The sequence below is a fragment of the Micrasema longulum genome, unplaced genomic scaffold (assembly GCF_059751315.1).
Source record: "Micrasema longulum isolate JH-2025_06_02 unplaced genomic scaffold, ASM5975131v1 h1tg000864l, whole genome shotgun sequence".
Classification (NCBI taxonomy): domain Eukaryota; kingdom Metazoa; phylum Arthropoda; class Insecta; order Trichoptera; family Brachycentridae; genus Micrasema; species Micrasema longulum.
The window spans coordinates 102,807-123,040 of NW_028278056.1; the positions used below are offsets into that span (position 1 = coordinate 102,807).

Sequence of the window (20,234 nt, forward strand, 5' to 3'; positions counted from 1 at the left end):
AATGAAATTAAAAATAAAAAAAAACACATGAATAAAATAAGGTCCTTCCTAAACACAGGAATTTCCTAGCTAGTCGGGACCTGAAACAAATAAACTCTGTACATTTTAAAACTGTGAAATGCTAAATAAATAAATAAATAAATAAATAAATAAATAACCATTCTCATGTAGCCGATATTTTTCAACATACAGATTAGTTTATATAATTCAACTATATTGAATTATTTCACAAATACGGAACGGTAACTTACATTTAAAAGGTTATTGCTATCTATTAATTTTTTATTTATCCGGAAATCATCAATGATTTTATTTAACTTGTTTGACCAGCGCTGTGGCGCAGTTGGTTAGACGGCCAACTTTAAAACGGTCGTCGCGGATTCGATTCCCGCCAGTAGCAAGAAAAGTACAAAAACGATTTTTTCCTCAATTGGTTTGGGTGTTGTGATACATTTTTCATAACTTACTTCCACATAATATTTTTCCCACCTGCTGACAGGTTGTTCCCTAAAAACAAAAACTAAAAAAATGTTTACTTTTCGTATACTTTTTAAACATTTATTATTTTATTGTTATTCCTTAATATTTTAAAAAAAAACTACTTTTATATCTTGTATTTTACTTCTTCTTTTTTTAAGTTTATTATTTTTATAAGCATATTCAAATATATTTTTTAAAGAATGTTTGTAAGAATGTTTTTTGTGTGAAACTGCAGTGTATAATAATATAAACGTACATGCAAAAACTTACTTATTACTATTGTAATTTTTTTTTTATCCCAACAACCCCAACAAGGCTAAGAGGCCCTATTATAGTTGCGGATTACGGCACAGCAAACCCAGTCTTGAGAAAATCACTTCTTTTTTTTGTGTTCTCACCGGGAATCGAATTTTGGAACTTTCCGTACGTGAGCCAAGTGTCTTAACCACTGCACTACGGAGACCGCTTATTATTTCGTTTACTTTATTGAAGTGTTTATATCTATCAAATAAGCATTTTTTGTAAGATAAAAGGTTCTGCGTGCTGTGTATTCTATAAGTATATAATAATTAAATAAATAAATGTATCAATAAGAAATCATATTTAGGAAAAATTTAACATGAAGAGGGAGATATATATTTTTGTTTGTTTCCTCAACACTTTTTCATTCTTTTCTTCTCCAGTTTCGTTTGGCCGACAAAAAGTATAATGCGACAGAAATGAGTGACTTCACGTTTAAGCTTCTTAGTTTGTCGTAACGGGAACAAGTAGAGATTACGACTTACAAAAGACTCTTCGTATTCTGGAAAATTCTGATAAATATGTACTCTAAAGATTTAGGCGTACAAAATTCAAATGAACTCATAAATTCTTCGCTTTCAAGTCATCGACAGAAAAATATGTACGTATTTCAAAAGAAAGTTAATTGAAGAGCAAATGCATTTACATACATTGAGAATTAAAGTCCTTTAAAGCATTTCAAAGAATATCATTAAAACTGCCCCTTTAAGCATGAATCATAATAATATTTTGCATAGAAGATTAAATAAGCTATACAATTAATCTTTGTGTTTATTTTTTTAATTATGTCATTTGTGTCAAAAGCACATAAATGATAAACTGTTTATATAGAAGTTAAGTTTATCTGGATATTTAATGAATTTTTTAAATGTTTTTGTTTAAAAAAAATCTAAAGCATTTTTTTATTTCTAAATAAACTGACGAATAATTATTATTCAACATACATCACTGAATATTTGAGAAAATATATTTTAAGAATAATAACAATAATTTGAGTGAGAAATATTTAAGATGATGTTTAATAAAAAATGAACTATTTTACAATTCGATATCATATTTTCTAAAAACCATGACGACGATAAAAATAAATGTATTTAAACTTAACTTTAAAATAAAAAATAGGAATAGAAGAACAGTTTTTCCGCTCTACCACAACTTTAAAAAAAATAAAAATATTTGCTTTCTTATGATTTACCCAAATACTTAATTTTGAGGGCCATTTTCAACGAGTTGTAAATAACTCACCATTAGAAAATAGGAATCGAGTTGGGGTAGAGTGGGTTGGTTCCCATTTTCTAATATTGAGTTATTTACAACTCGTTGAAAATGGCCACCAAAATTAAAATATTTGGGTAAATTATAAAAATCCAAATATTCCTTTAAAAAAACAGTTTAAATGAAAACACGATTTCATTTAAAAAAAAAAAACAACTGGTGTTTAAAAATATTTGTAACGCAATTTTTGTGAAAAAATTCTGTCATGTGTAAACAATGTGAATAAATTTAAAAATAAATAATATGTTTTACTTCACAATTCAACATAGTTTAAATATTCATTAAAAACACTATTAAGAATGCAAAAAATGCATAATGTATTATACAATATCATTTTGCCGCTATATGTAGTTTGATAAAACACTCGAAATTTGTGTGCAATATTTTCAAAAAACATTTTTTAATTATTAATACTTAATATTAATACTTTCCACTTAAATGTAATCTCCATCAGATATAAAATACAAACGTCAACATTTTTGGAACGCACTTTCTGGTAAAACCTTCAGTTCCGTCAGCAATTCGATCATTATCTCTTCTATGGTAGCAAAACGTCATTCTTTCAGAGTCCACTTCATCTTTGTGAACAAGATAAAGTAGCAGCGGACCAAGTCTAAAAAAGACGGTGGCTGGGGCAACAATGCGTTCTGTTTTTTTTGTCAAAAAGTTGCGATGAAACCGAGAGTGAGCCGAGATGAAGCAGAATAATCTTAAAAATTCGCCGATCACACCAAAACGCCTACTAGTTTGTCAAAAACCGCTTCTAAAATGGCCGAAAGTTGACGGATTAGTTAAAAACACGTGTATTAATTTAAGAAAATAATAAGCTCTTACAATTACGTATTTTAATTCAAAATTGAAATATTCTGTGTAGTTTTTTTATCAAACCTTGTATTTGGCCAATTTTCCAACACGAATTTACTTAAAATTTTGTCATGCCATGCATTAGGCTTTCGTTATTTTGTCCAGTCATCTTAAGTGTTCTGCTTATTAAACTCAATATTTTATAGAAATAATAGACTGCTTTGAGTTACTGTTATAGATTCTCGATAATTTGGTATCACGAATAAATTATTTACTCAGCAAGCGTTATGAAAGGGGTAGAATGTATTAAGATTTTGAGAACATGATAAAGGAATAACGTATTTGAGACGTGAAGCCAATCTTCAAGTCATTGATTTTATGCTAAGATACAATAAACCCAAATTCGGAAATAAGCTGTAACGTAAATAAGTATTAAAATCCTACACGATTGAAATTTTCGATAGTAAAAACAGTACCTACCCTTGATATAGGCATAAAATGTTTCAATATTTAATGACCGAAGTTTAAAACATTTTCACTAAGCCAAGGTCAAGCATCTGCCATATTATTTTAAGTTTTTTTATTTAAATCTTATTTTGAATTTAACAGTATAGAAAAATCAGTACCCAAACTTAATTGAATCAACAATATTTTGAGATTTAAATGTTGTAAACAAGTACTTGTAAGGAACTCTCGGGATGTTTTATTGAAATAACAAATATTTTTCACAGAGAAGGCGAACTCTTTATATTTCCCCCTTGGTTCTCAAATTCTTGAAAATGTAGAAAAAAAAATCAGAAATAACTAACCGGCAAAATAATATTTATTTTTTTGATGCTATCTAAATGTGCCATAAAATCAGTTGAACAGTCAGCATTTCTAAGTTCTACATACTCATTCTACGTTCTAGATCTCATTGAAAAATATGCATAGACGAAATTGGCTATTGAAGAAGTCTATATACAGCTTAAGTTAAAATTATAAAGGAAAGACTAATTTGTGCTAAATTAACGATGTCAAATAACGGCAATAACGGGTATGTTCACAAAAGCTTATTTTTTCCTACTAAAAAGTACTTGAAAAAGATAAGCAGAGTTGTAAAAAAAAGTGATTAAATAACAATCAATATGTATCTACACCATCCAATTAAAATATACATATTTAACAATAAAAAAAAATATTTAACAAAATATTAAAATAAATGTTTGTCTCATGTTAAGAAAATACATTGGAATGGAAAATCAAATTAATATTTTTATAACACTTGTTATATTTCGATCAAAATATTATAATGGGTAGCAAGGTGAAATTATTTGTAGCCGAAAACACATTATTTCACAGCCGATAAGTTACTTCCTTAGAGTATATACATCTATACTCTAAGGTTACTTCATTAAACGGAAAAAATCAATGTACTATCGATTAAATACCAAATTGTATGGAAGTACACTAAAATAATAAAGAAGCCTTTAAGCCACAGAAATATAATTAAATTGGATTTGCTTTGAAATTTAAAAACTCTTTGAAGCATGGTGGTAAAAAAACGTACCACTTACCAAAAAACGATACAACCGTATTCACGGAGACTGGACCGCTGTGCACGTGCAAACCACGAGCCCACTGCGTGTTATCGCATGATTGGCCCATTTCACACCACGGCAAAAATCTACACTGCATCGTAAAATACAATACGGTGGATCGACATTTATTATTTGAAAATTATTTACTTATTTAATTCCTGGCAAACGCGACAAATCACCAGTCGATTTTTACCAGAGAGTGCTCGCTAAATTGAAATAATGATTTTGATAAAATAATCATTAAAATCTCTTTTGTTAAATTTTACTATATTATTTTAATCGGGCTGTGGTCTCGTGACAGACCCACGGATCAGAGGTCTGAGGTTCGAACCCAACTCATTAAAGTCATTAACTATGGAGTTTTATAAAAAAAAGAAAAATATACATATTATCAAATTTAAGTAGGTACTAACGAATCTAATAAATGTCAATCCACTGTAATTTTACCGTGCCGTCTATAACATATCTCTTTTATTCAGTCTCTGACTGAATCAAAGAGTTCAGCCATGTTTTGAGTATGTCCAAATGTTTGTTGAAGGGCACGATTTCTTTCCTAAAGATCTTAATTTGTTGCAACAGATATCATATTCCCTTCTCAAACATATTTTCCCTCTCTGTTGTGACAAATTTAGATATGAATAACTTTCTAGGAAGGAAGTCCAGCCTGTCTTCAAACGTTTGGACATACATAAAACATCGTTAAGTTTGATTGGTTTATGTGAAGTCCCTAAACACTTCTTCAAATAAGACTTTGATAGTGCGGGTGTATTTATTATTTGGAACACGACATTCAGTATTGGATTTTCATACCTGATTTTCTTTGCCATCCTTCTGTTAAATCTCCTCCACAGGTGGCCGATGTACTTGACAATCTCGGCGTAGCAGGTGGCTGGTTCGCTATTATTGGTTGAGGAAGCGAGTGTGGACGTTGATGTGAATCTGGCCCTCTCTTGCCTCATTCGCTCCATCTCTCGTTTCTTTGTCTCGGAGAACTGCGTGGCTATGACGACCAGGCAGAGGTTGATCATGAAGAAAGATCCGATCTAGGAGGTAAAATAACATACTTATTATTTAAGAATTGTAAAAAATCGTTTCTCAAAATACAAATATAATGCATATTAATTTCAGTACACGTTTTGCTTTACCATTACACTGTAACCTCCTTTTACTCGGAAGATTCGTTCCACACAAAACTGGGTAAAAAAATATCATCAGTATCATTATAATCTTCTTTGCGCACCTAATGGTGCATAGAACACTGGATTGGTACACCAATCGCAGCGTATTTTGATCTTTTTTTTGTTATATTAAGGTAAGATGATCAGTCTTACACTTTAGGTACCAGTCCAGGGACTATGTAGTGTGAAAACACCCCTTTAAATCAATATTTCATAACAACCATGTCGGGAATCGAACCAGAGACCTCTTGCATGGTTGGCAAACGCGCTAAGACTATTGCACCACGAGGCCGATAAAATAACTGTGTAAAATAAGAACACTGCTGCATAGGTTTCCTTGAAAAAATTAAAACTGGATTTAAAAAAAAAAAGTTGTTTACTTTTAAAAATACAATGTGTGTTAGATCGTGTGTAATGTAAAGTGAACAATTAAATTTCTACCGACATTTAAATGTCATTTAATATAAATAGGGAATTAAATATGAAAGTATCCGAGTTGCGTCGTTATAACGTAAGCCATTTTACACGACTTAATTTTATTCGTTTTACCAGTTTGAAAGTGCAGTCGTCATTCTATTTTATCGAAAGGAATTACAAGAAGAAGATCCGAGAAACCTCTTTGGAAGGAACCGGTAAAATTTAATATTGCTATTCAAGTGCAGGGATTGCAAGAGGAACTTAGCATAAATGGGACGATAATAATGGATCCACTCAACCTCACGACTTGTCACGTTTTAAGTATTACTTTAAGTACGCCTTAAACTTCCCATTTCGAGATTGTCAAAAAAGACATTAAACTCTTAAAGCCCGCTGGCTCAAAAAAATACATGCGTGGCGGTGTTGGGTCAAATTAGATCCAGATTTTAATGTAGCCTTTAAGGCATTTTTGTGAGTTTTATAATATTATTCTTTCATCACAATTAGCTCTGAAATGAAAAGACGTGTGATAAAGTTTTGTGTACAATTTTACATGATTTAGTTAAGGAAAATGATGTACCTAGTCCTGCTATAAATACTGTTACAAACTGTTTTTATTGTAATAAAAACAGTTAATTTTACAAAAGTTTTATTAGGCCAACATGCATAATCCACTAATTGAACGTAGTAATGCAGAAAGCAGCCAGTCCACAATTTCGAAAAAGTAAGATATTGATGTTATCGGATGCACTAAGGTCGATTCTATGTTCTGCTAAAAACAGCCAGACCGATTTCATATAAAAAACTGTATTAATCACCTCCGGAAAAAGGTGTCGATCACAAAAACAACATTTCTCAATTTGCAGAAAACACCCTCAAAACTAGAAAAACATTATGGTACTTTAAAAATCTTTTAAACTGGTCAAATACACAGTAAAGTTCTTGTTTGTAATATATAAAAAAACTTATGTATTCATTGTTTATCGTTTGTTAAAGTCAAAAACATTCAAACTATTGTGTAGATTGTATAATTCACTCTTTTCACAAAATGCCTATAATCTCAGTTTCACTTTTCTATGGCTGGCTGCTTTCTGTGTAACTTTGTTCAATTAAACATTTTTTAAAATTCAAAATGTCCTCTTTAAACGTGACGGCTTATCGTCAATAACAGCACGCACGATATCCATGGGAAAATTGGCCACTGCTTTTTTCAAAGACCGTTTCAAGCTCTCTAAATTTGGATGTCGTCTGCTACAGACCATGGTCTCCAACACTGACCACAATTTGTAGTCCAGCGGATTTAAATCTGGGCTTCCAGAAGGTTTAAGGGTGTTAAAAATGTCTCCCGGCTTCTTCCCAACTTTGTGAAACACACCACTCCATGTTTACTCGTCGACGTTCAACGACTGACTAATTATAGCAATAGCATAAGGGTTGGTACTTTACCTTAAAAAAAACGGAACTCTACTTGCTATTGTTTCCATTTTATGAATTTTCGAACTCGTGTTACAGTATTTATGGCAGAACAAGGTATAAAATTTACTTTTGACATAATCGATATTTCAAAATGGGTCTAATCGAACCCATCTTCGGTAGGTATAAGTAAAAAATGTTTGTTGATGTATTATCATCATAATTCCATTATCTACACCTAATGGTACATATGGCACTGCATTGGTAACTGCAATCGGAGCATATTATTTTAATCGCCATGCCAGTACAGGAATCATGAAATGCATGCAGTTACTGTCACTGCCGAATAGTAAAATCAGTCACTCATATGGACGGCTAGACATTTCATTAAATGCCGGCATTCAATTGAATGGCTAACGGACGCTTAGCCAAAAGTTGAAAGCAATGTTTAACAAAAGCGCTGAACGTCGTTTAGCCTCATCAATTTGATTGCTGTAATAATAATTGTTTTTTTTTAAAAATTTATTTTGTCATTTGAAGTTAGTTTAGTTAGAATAGGTTGGGTTGAGTTTAATAACAAAAAGCAGTTTTTTTACTTAACTTAAATTCAATTTATCCTTACTAGAGAATTAAAATTTATTGATTCCGGGATTTTTTATAGATCCTGTGGTTTAAATTGGACCCAAATCCAAATGAACTTATGTAATTGTTTCAAAATCCTACAAGGTTTAAGTGGTAACAAAAAATCGTGTGATAAACACGGTAAAAAAAACAACATTTCTTCATTATAAACTAAAAATTAAACTTTTTTTTACAAACACAGAGAAATGTAATTATAAAACAAAAGATAAAAAAATAATCTAAATAAAATTTTGAAAACATAAGCGCAGAGATACCATAGCATCTTTTGTTTTATTTCCAAGCCTGCTTCTTAGTTTATTGCCAACATAAGCAGCAGCCGAAAACGCTCGTTCAGGTTCTGTACTATTTGGAAGAACATTAATATGCTTATTATATGTTGAATCTACCATCTTTTCCATTTTCACATTTATTTCGTACTTCAGGAGATCTGTGGATTCCATACTCTTATAAATTTCTAGCTGTAACTTTTCCTTCAGTGTCAATCGATTTTAAAGGGTATGTCGCCTTGGTTTATCATCTGTTTGTAATCTTAACCGTCCTTTCTCTTCGGTTTTGTTTTTGTTATTTTGATTATTCAATCTCTTAGGGATACTAACATTTGGTTCCTTATCAAAGTTTGTGCAGGAACTGCAAATACGTCTAACTATTAATTAACTATTTCAAATCCGGTAGTAACTGATTTACATCATTTGTTCCTGGATTTTGATTATAATTTAATACTCTAGTCACCATATTACTTCGTCGTTGCTATATACGTTTAAAAAAAATGTTTTTATTTTATTGGCGACTACTGAGTTTTTTTAGATAATTGTTTTAAAATGAATTTCAACGCGGCTTCAGTTGTGCATAAATGAGCATCTCGTTGAAAGAGTGCTCCTAATGTCAATTTAATTGGGGCCAGCCAATGAACGATTTTATTTGACAAGTCATAATCAGGATATTCTAAACGAATCAGATGGTTGAGATCAATATGAGCTTTATAAATGCTGGTTTTCAAAAAGAAAAATCGCTCCAGAATGGTCAAAAGACTATTCTTACTTGTTTAACAGTCCTAAAAAAGTGACAGTTTTTTTCCATGTTACACTTTTACATATTTTAGAAGCATTGTTATATTTTTCAATTGTGATTTTTTGAAATACATAACAAATTTGCCGATTTTCTTATCAGCTCATTAATGTTTTCCTCTCCTGTTAACTCCGGTATGTCTTCTTGAGCAAAATCATTTAGTAAAATTACGATTAAACCTTATTTTAGGTAGTTAAAGTCTTCTAAATCATCGCTGTCACACATAAAACCAGCAGTCACAGATTCATTTATAGTATCAATGCAATAAAGTGCCATTCATGCAACCTACATAAGGTCATTGTAAAGGCGCAACGGAATGCAAATAAGACCTGTTTATGGCAATCACGAAAATCCCGAGAATACCAAAGTACAATCCCGGGGTTTCCGGAGTTTGAAAACAGCCGGGATCCTAGAGACCCGAGATTCTGGATCCCGAGACTGAATTACAGAATCTTAACCAAACCCGGCGGTTTTTGGTTCACCCATTTCCAGAGCTAGCTTTCAACTTGCCAACATGTTGAACGTTGAGCTATCTCAATTCATTCAACGAATGTCCTCGCCATTCCAATTGAGTGGCAGATTTTACTACTTGGCGGTGACAATTTGGTAATGCAATGTCATACATTATAAAAATATTACAGGCAATTATTCCCGAAATAAATAAAAAAAGGGACACAAAATGCAGAACACTGTTCAATTGGAACGAAAGGTCTGTTGATGTCTGTCAATAGTTTGGCACCTTCTTAACTAGTTTTCTGTGGTTTCCTCTCCAGAAGTTTCTTAACGAGGCCACAGCCAATCATCCTTTATCTATTGTCTTTTTTTACAATTTTCAACAATAAAATTTTGTGCGCGGGTACTTTTATTGTTTACGTAGTGTAACGTAAAACTGATATAATCATGTATACCCACGCACAGGCTATGCCTATGTAAGATTATTTAATTAAATTTAATGTTTTGTTTGTATGCTATGCAATGTAAGAAAAAAAAACACAGTATTAAAAAAAATAAAAAATAAGTTCCCCGTTTTTATTTGTATTATTTAATATGCACATTTGATTGTTCTTTCATTATTATTATTTTAACCCGAATATCTTTCGTTTGCTTCTTTTTTGTTTTGTTAGATATTTGCTCCATATCCCATACCCGCTTACAATACCGTACATTTTGATTTAATGTTTACATTATAATTACTCCTTCCGGTTCGAATACCACTCTATCCCAACTTGATTCCTATTTGAGTAGTAGTGAGATATTTAAAACTGGTTGAAAATGGAACGCAAATATTTATTTTCATTAAAAAAAAAATAAAGATGATATATTTTTATTTTTAGAAAGTCGGTCAGAGCGGGTTTTATAACCCTACGACCCATGTATTTTTATCGCATAATAAACCCTTTCAGCATGGGGGTTATTTAAATATGCACGATATTTAAGATTTGTTTACTCCTGCACGTACCAAAATTAAAATGCGGCGACTCGATGTTTTCATTTTTAAAATTATTTTATGTTGTCCAGATGTCATTTAAATATGTCTATGTATTAATTGTTACTTTTGTATTATTTAATAAGATTTGTGCTTCCATTATGTTGTATCCCAACTCAACACAGGGCTTTTGACCTCCTGGACTTAAAAGGATACGTTATTATTTTTTTGTAATATGTTAATTTATGTTAAAAAATAAATCAATTTAAAAAAGAAAGAAAATAAAATTAGTATTCCTTAGTAGGCTTGCGAATTTGTTTTACGGCAAAAGTTCTGCCGTCGTTACAGAAAGAACACTGTTTTCAATTATTTTTCAAATAAATACAAATATTGTAAAATAATAAATGAAGAAATAAAATATTTAACCATTTCGATATATTTAAAAAAATGAAACCACTTTGATCAAACATAAATTGAAAAACTGTAATATGTTTTATGACCTTTCTTGATTTATTATCAGCTTGAGATCCAGCGTTTATTAAAAATAAATGTAAAATAATTTATTTATTTATTTTATTAGGTAAACAAACAGTTTGTTCAAAATACGTCATTATTTTTTTTTGTATTTTTAGTGTAGTACACCCATGCACACACTAAAAAATTGTTTACACCAAAGACAATAATTAAGATTATGTTAAATAAAACAAAAAATAAATAATGAAATACACGTATATAATAATACCGATGAATTCAATATGCCTTTCTCTTAGTATTTCTATGAATTTTGACTTAGATTTACGTTCATTGCTATGAATAAAGTAATAAGAGAACGGACGCAGCAAACTCCGGTGACAACTGTCGTCAAGCGGAGGCGATACAGTCGGCTAGGCCATACACTACGGATGCCTCCTGAGAACCTTAACTACGCTTGCCTACTTTACAAGGCATCAGGTTTTCGACGTCCACTTCTGACTTTGTTCGTCGGCAGTTTATGTCAGAACTTTAGGACGAGAACTTGACTAGAAAGGAAGCAAAGAAACTGGCAGCTGATAGAGATGCATGAAGGCTCTTTGTGAATACCATATACTCCAACTAGGAAGCGGACATGAAATGATGATGTCATGAAAAATATCAATTTCGGTAAATCTATAATATTGCTTGCATATTTTAGGTTAATAATACAAGATTGTTTTCAATAGTCAGTTGACGTGACAGTTCGTCAGGTCGGTCTAGATCAGAGATTCTTACCGGGGCGCCAGCGCCCCTTTGTGGGCGTTTTGAAGTTCTGGCGGGGCATTAATTTTTTTTAGCATTTAGGGGGCGCTGCAAAAGATCAAGTGGGCATTGTGTCAATATAAAAAATAAGTTCAATATCATGTTTTTCATATAAAATATAAGCCCATTCAAAAAAATTAAAAATATCACCTATGAGCAAAAGTTTTCTACCGTCCGAGGCTTGTAATCCATTTTTATCGGACGTAGAAAGTGTCAGTTCAAATTTAAAAGAGCAGTTTATTGACTTACAAAATGACTGCGAAGCCAAAATAGTATTCAAACAATGTGATCATAATGCTTTTTGGTTCGTTTTTGCCATCAATACCCTCTTCTGAAGAAAGAAGTAAAATTACCCATCATAGAATTTTCATCTTCCTATTTAGTTTTCCTGTTTTAGTGCAGAAATGCAAAAATAAAAAAAGTCACAAAACTGATTACAAAAAAGTCGAAGAGGAGATTTAAGAAAACATTTGACTAAACTTGAATCTAAAAAAAGTTTGATATTGAATTATTTACTTACTTAAAATATATATTATTATGTGTATGTGATATTAATCATAGAGGTGAATAAATACATAATGTTTATAAAAAATATTTTTACTTTCTATTTATACTTCTCATCATTTTTTATTTCTAGTAGGATATACATTGGAAAAAGTGTACATTTTTGGTTTCGATTTTTATTCGGGGAGGAGGGGGGGGGGTCTATTAAGTATATCAGGAGAACACGGTGGAAAAAAAAATTACAATACGATCTATGAGACGCGTCTTAAAAGAAAACAGCCATACATGGCACCTAAAATGACCACATCATTTGGTCAAAGGAGTCAAACATACCTTGGGAAAAGAATATATAACAATATACCATTTGCCACAAAAGCTCATAAAAATCTTGAGCAATTTTAACTACTTGTAAAAAATTGGCTACTTGATTTGGGCCCCGAGAACTGTCTTGAGATGGTCACCTCACCAAAGCAGTAGACTTGTTTACGTATAATTATTATTGCATTTCATATTTTGTATTTGTATAATGTCATATACTCGTATATTTGGCATTTGTGCGGATGTTGGGCCACCGGGAGCTGACAGTAGCTTATTACTTAACCTAATGACTGCACAGTAGTTAAATATGTGAGCTGTACTAATAATATAATGTTGTTTTCTTTTTCTTCTCTTTTTTCTCTTTTTTTTTCTTACTATTAAATATGTATATATATCTGTGTGGATTTAAATATGAATATGTAATATTTTATTTGTATTTTATATATATTTTTTTAGACACTATAAGTATAATATATTAAATCATTTAAATAAATGCCTCGACATGGGTTGTGCCCAGAGTGGTATTCGTATTAAAAAAAAAAAGAAAAAAAATATATATTTGTAAATAAATAAATAAAATAAATCAATTTCATTGTTTATTAGTAAGTAAAAAAAAGAATTAGTCTAACATTATTATTCGATTTAGAAGAGAATTTATTTTACAGTATTGCATACTTTCACCATAGTTACAGAAGCTGCTATAAAAAAATGGCTGAAGTATAAAAGATAAAAAAGTATAAAATACAAAATACAGTATATTTTTTTATATCCACAGAAATTGATTCATGTCTGAAGGGGATGAACTTATGATTGCCACATAATGTACCGCCGAGTTTTATTGTCAACAAAGTGATATGAATTTAGAAATGAACTTGTTGAAACTGAACACATAATGTTGAACTCCTTTTGTACGCGTGCATATGTTTATATTTCACTACACCCAAAGGTATAAATATACGAGCGGTTCTTTACGTTTGGAGAGAATTTTATATGGCAGGGTTATTTACGTGTATTTTATGGGTTCGTGTACATACTACAAAACAGGGGTGGCCAACTTGATTAGACCTCAGATATAATTTTTAGGGCCTTACTTATAAATCGGGTATAAAGTTAAGCTTGAGAATAGTGGTAGAATAATGATGGTATAGCAAACAGTACTACTTATAAACCTAGCATAGAATAAAACTCGATTTAAATCTGGTATAGCAACCATAGAAACTTTTACCTGCACATTGTGTGGTATATTGCTGGAATAAGCACGCGATCTGTCAAAAGTCATATTTTTCAGTAATCAAAATGGATCGTTTATCAGTTTTTTTTCAATTTTAAACAATTTCGAAGTCCTGCGACCTTCTCAATGCGATTCAAGTGATTTTTAATTATTTGTTTAAATAATATCTGAAATGTTATATGTTTGTATGTAAATAAATTAATTGTGATAAAAAAAGAAACACGAGTATACTATAGAATTCGTTTTTAACTTCTCCTCTTCTTCCTAATTTTAATTTGTTTTTCCAACGGTTTATGATTACAATCAATGATTACCAAATGGAGCTTCTCCCTACTATCCGTAGCCCTGTTATAAGTCCTGTCGGATATACAGATCTGGTGGCTTACAAAAATAATTTCAAGGCACTAAAAAGTTTTGTAATCATTTCGGCGAATTGATCATGTTCAATCAATTAAATCCTAGTCCGTGAAAATTTACTTTCCTCTTTTCTCAATCTAACGAAGTGCATATTATGTACTTCTGGATTACCTTCTTTTAGCACAAAGATGCTAAGGCTACTAGATTACAAAGAGCTCCTTCGCGCAGCTTTTCTCGTTGCGACCGTGCAATTTACTAATCTTTAAAACAATAAAAACCTCGGTAATTCGAAGCAAAACGATCATAATAATAATAATAATGTTTGGATAATTTATATAGCGCCATTTTTGTGAAAATCACCTCGAGGGCGCTGTACAATAAATAAATATCCCAACACGTCTTGCTGCTACAGAGCGCATGGATGGTTGGGATTCTAGTTCCTCGTCTCCAATTATGATATATTACATTTATGATATTTATGAGCTAAATAACAGAACGTCTTGCAGCTACAGAGCGCATGGACAATAAGAAATCTAGCCCCTATTTACATTTATATTTTCAATTTTTTTATTTGACAATGAAGTTTAGAGTTTAAGTGATATTTTAAAAACGAAATAAAAAGTAGATCGATCTATTTATTTTAGCAAAAAAAAATACAGTCCACCTAAGAAGGTAAGGTGATCAGTCTTGCGCTTCCAGTACCAGTCCAGAGACTATGAAATTTTGCTTGCAAAAATAAATATTTTACTTTCGAACCTGCCAGAATTTGAACCTTAGACTTCAAGGAGTCGAACACATTCATTTCGGGTAGTTCAGTTAAAATAACTCACTATTTAAAAAATAAGAATCAAGTTAGGCTAAAGTTAGGGTCAAACCTTGAAACTTTAGGCAGCGATAACAAACGCTATCTTTATCGCTAGATATCGAGACGGTATAAAGTAAAATCGATATTTATGTACGAAAATGTGGATATTTGTATGAAAACTTTAAGTCTCTTTGTCAGTAACTTCTAATTGAACATGCTTGGAAAATAAATATTTGAATATTCTATTTTTTATTTAGAAGCCCCAATTTAACTTTGTAGATAAAGTTGAAGATAAATATTTACTTCCTATTGTAATGGCGGCCCTAATCCGTAAATCCGCGACATTAGCCATTTAGCACTAGAACTTTTTAAAAATATATTTTTAAAATTATTATTATAATTTTTTTATTTATTTATTAAAATCTACAGTCATGTATACAAAAATACAGTTTCAATATAATAAATACTTAATACAAGACAAAAAATTATGTCAAACTTATTACAATATCTATACGTAATGTGTCATAAATAAAATTATATTATATGAGAATAGAATTTGGGAAACTATAAACTTAATGTTTATTTTTTTACCTTTGTAAATTTAAAACAAAAATAAAAGCGAAAAAATAATTTGTTTTTACCTATCACTACTCACCTACGACAACAATGCCTGCATGCTGTTGCTGATTTCCCTTTTGATTTTTTTACTATTCAAATTGAATATATCACTCGCATTGGCTCTAATAGTATTACTTTCACACTTAGTACTGTGTTTTTTTAATTTGAGCATATATTGAATAAATAAAATAAATTGTTACACACGCAATATAATTCGATAGCTCAAATATCATAAATGTCTTTGTTTTTTCGTATTTTTTGTTCTCTTTGCCTTGCCGCAATCAAACGTTATAATGTCTCCGATCTACCGGTTGGCCACCGCTGCTATATAAAATAAAAACACACACAAACTCTCCGATCAATTGTGTGTGAAATTAGACAAGTGAGCTCTTGAAAATTTGGCTTCAATTTTCATCACTTGAGCCAGCATTAAAAATAATATAACGAAGTCACGCAAATAGAAAAAAAAAACATAACAATAAAATATTTGATCACTAACATCATTCCTTTAACCACGTCTAACAATGCAAAACGCGCCGCATTTTCACGAAAATCGCAAGGTATCGGCAATTATTTGAAGGAAAAACAAATAAATAATTAAATTTATCTCAACAGCGAGGGAAAACATTTTTGAGAAGGGAATAAGAGAGTCTAGGCAATTACAGGGCTTATGACCTGTCATTGGCTGGTTTAAGTGCCCACTTTACCCACTGTGTACTTATGAATAGCTCCCTAGGGAGGAGGTCCAGCCGGTCTGCAAGCATTTGGACATACTCAAATAAATGATTTTATGGGAGAGCAAAAAGAAGAATAAATATTTTATTTGTGGGATACTGGGTTCACATATTTAATAAAATGTATTTTCAATGAATGTAAAATATATTTTTACACATAAATACAGAAAAAAAGGAATAAAAATGTCTAATTTATATTTGTTTTTTTTCTCAAACAGACAAAAACGTTTCCGTCGCGGCAAACGTCGCATTTAAAGTTATAAGAAAACTCATTTGGAACCGTACTCTTTATTAAAAAATTATACCTACTTATATATATTAAAATACATATAAAAAATATAAAAAAATCTCTCCGGGAATCGAACCCGGAACCTTTAGTGTTTGAATCAAGTGTCCTAACCATTACACCATGGAGGCCGCCAATTAAAAGGATATGATGCTTCATAGAACGATAGGTTCAAATTATGTTCTAAAAATGAGTGTTGTCACGTCATGCCGAATCAACATTACCGTGCAAAAACGCGAAGTAGAGTAAAAAAGTCTAACTGTCTATGCCAGTTTACTCTGAATTCAAAGCTGTATGTTGTGCCTTTACGCTGCTTCACATTTACTGACCGCTGCGTGTAAAACCCTATTTCCCACAATATATGTTTTGAATCATTGATATATGATTATGTATCGTAGAAAAATTGTCTTCTAAATTAGAGAACAATGTGAGACCAATTATTTTTCTACAAACTAATAAACAATAAAATTGATTCCCATCTGTGTCAACTAATTGCTAGTCCCATCTCAACACAAAACTTTTAGTCCCATGGAGTTAGGACTTATGTCTCAAATAATGTACAACAAACTTACGCATGTAAATAAATAAATATATTTGAAAGACTTACATTTCGCGTGCCATCTAGACCAACACGACAAAATCATCTATTTTTCACAGACAACGCGTCAACTAGCTATTTAAAAAAACTTGTATTATTTACCTATAACATGAGAGCAATATTATAGATTTACAGAAGTTAATACTTTTCATGACAATTAATGTTAATTTAAGTCAAAAGTCATAAAATTATTGAGAGACGCGTATTTTTAATTTATTGGTACGAGTAATATCATTAGTATTATTGGTTAGTTAATAGAAAATATTATTTCCTTTTATTATATAATTTATTATTCCGTTGTATGCAGAATAATCGTAAAGCTACTGTGTTCTATTTATAACGAAGTGGATATATTCGTCACCAGAGCTCAGATAACTTTACATAAGATTAAAGATACCCGCTAATGAGAGTTTCAGGAGAACGACCTTGGTATCGTTATCCCCATGTTCTAAAACTGTAGCTCCCAATTTCAGAACAGAGAAACAATAAGTCACATATAAAAAAAAACTTAGATTAGCAACCCCCTTTAAAAAATATTGAAAAACAAAAAAAAATACAAGATTTGAGACGTTTGGGGTTATTTATTTGAGATTTGATCTTTGACCGTCAAAAAAAATCGCTAGATATATTTTATGTTTTTTTTTTCTAAAACAATGCACTAAAGTTCGTGGAAAAACGCTGCCTACAAAGCTATCCATGCACGCGTAAATATAAATGAAAAATAACTCACACATACACGTTTTGTTCATGTAAAGAACCGCTGCAATATGATCAAAATGGCGGCGCGCCGATCGGTTCAATGCAGTACTTAACCAAATTATTATCTGGCGCATTTTACAAACAGTTATTCGCATATTTTCTATTATTTTTTTGTTGTTGTTTTAATGAAATTCTAGTAAGATAGGCACTGTTTATGTGCCTATATGGAACGCATGCCACTATGTGTGAGAGAGTGATAATTGCGGTTTAGAATTTTGTCTGAATATTATTTTTAAAAGATGAGGCAGTCTAGTAAGATTTCGATGTCAAAAATGTATAATTGATTGTATAAGATCAGGGCACAATTGATGTGTGAATTATAAATATACACAATAGATTGAGAGAAAAGTGGTTATTAATGTGAAAATAATTCTGAAAGTAAAAAAAAAAGTTTTTCACTGAGAAGTAGCCAAAACAGTCAGTAGTATAATTTGAATACCTACCTAAGAAGAACCGTTTTAAAAGATAAAAAAATAATCTTTAAAAAATCTCACAATTCGTCTGACTTTTATAATAAATTTTATAACTACATAACTGAAATCGATGTGTATATTATTTTTAATTAATTAATAAATATTTTTAGAATTGCAAAATTTAGATTTTTAACTCGGGGGAAATTTAACAATAAATTGTAGTCATTATATTTATGTTACACGTTTTTTTCTATTAAACTCTACTTTTATACAATGGTTAATGTTATGACTGTCACTTTCCAAAAAAGAGTGAATTACACTGTTGTAGTTATTTAGTCATTTCTTTTTTTTTTTATTTAAAAATATGTTGAATTAAGTTGTAAAATATATGCTGTTTATTACAATTATTTTAAGTTAAAATCGCAATAATCACATTTCCCATCAATGCATCGACTTCCATTCTCCCTTCTTTAATAAATATTTTAAGTGTTTTGAGATAAAATTAATATTTAATCCATATTTTCTATTTAATTGACCTCTAAGATCTGTTCATTGCATTCTTTGAGCTCCACGAAACACTATGTGGAAACCACTGTTCTAAGAGAAATCAGATAAACTTTAGCGACCTCGCGAGTCACGAGCCTTCGCTTATTATCACAAGGGTGAAATATTAGTTAGCTGAAACTTCCTTCATATTAGACCCACGTACTTTGCGAGAACAAGTGCACGAACACTGCACTAGATTTTATAAAAGCTCAGGATCTCGAAAATGGCTATGTAAATATAACACTTATACGAGTTCGCGTCAGAATACCAAGTTATACTGAAAGCTCCTGAAACGAGTATCATATTAGGCTCTTTTGTGAGCTTTTGAGAGGCAATTTGCTGCACCTTTGAATAGAGTTAGAGCTTTTTCAAAGTGAATACATTAATTCAATATCACACGGAATATTGAAGATAGATATAGTTATCATAATTCTGTGTCCGCTTTATATTTGGAAGACACGGTGTCTACAAATAACCCCCGGTCATATATGCCGACTGGCAACTCATATGCGTCGTCCCAAATCACATCCGCGTCTCGCATCTCTGACTGACGTCCAGAACTAGAGAACCTGATACCTTTTATAGTTGGCGAGTATGGTTAATGTTTTGTTTTCAGAAGCCGACCGCAGTAATGTTATGGATTAAATTTCTTATTCTGTTGGCGTATAATATTATTTGAGAGATTTTTAAATTCAACTTAGTGTTTGTTTGTTTTAAATCAAAATCATAGTTCCAGGATACTTATGTATATAAGCTCAACATATTTAAATGCTTCATTATAAATTCATAAATAAAAAATACTTGGAAAAAAAATATCGATTTGTTTTGCCTACTTCCAAATCATATTTGAATACTTTATACCTAAATAAGAAAATGTGCGAAATTCATTGATACAAATTTAAATGAATTTACATTTATGAAAGTCGTATAATTTATTTAATCTACTAACAATATAGAAAATAAATCAGTTATGTAATTTTATTTATTTATTAAATACATAGTACGTAAATTATATTATATTCCCAGTGGCAGTGTTTTGAATCTTCTCTCCTCCTAGAGAGTGATTTTTTTTTTTAATGTGACGACACTTCATCAGTAACTAATCATCAGTGTGGCTATATATGAAGCAAAAATTAGTTGCAAGGAAAAAAAAAATATTCCTATTTGTACCCCTGGAGTTTAAAAAAATCTCGTTGGGAGCGGTACACAA

General features: G+C 30.9%; 1 protein-coding gene across 1 annotated transcript in view; it reads right to left on the bottom strand.

The window, feature by feature from the left end:
* LOC148278536 (voltage-dependent T-type calcium channel subunit alpha-1G-like) overlaps positions 1–20,234 on the bottom strand; it is a 151,181-nt gene that overhangs the window by 62,984 nt on the left and 67,963 nt on the right. Inside the window, exon 8 of the mRNA XM_088231265.1 lies at positions 5,250–5,482. Within this exon, the coding sequence (XP_088087391.1) occupies positions 5,250–5,482 (233 nt within the window). The remainder of the gene's footprint in view (positions 1–5,249; positions 5,483–20,234) is intronic.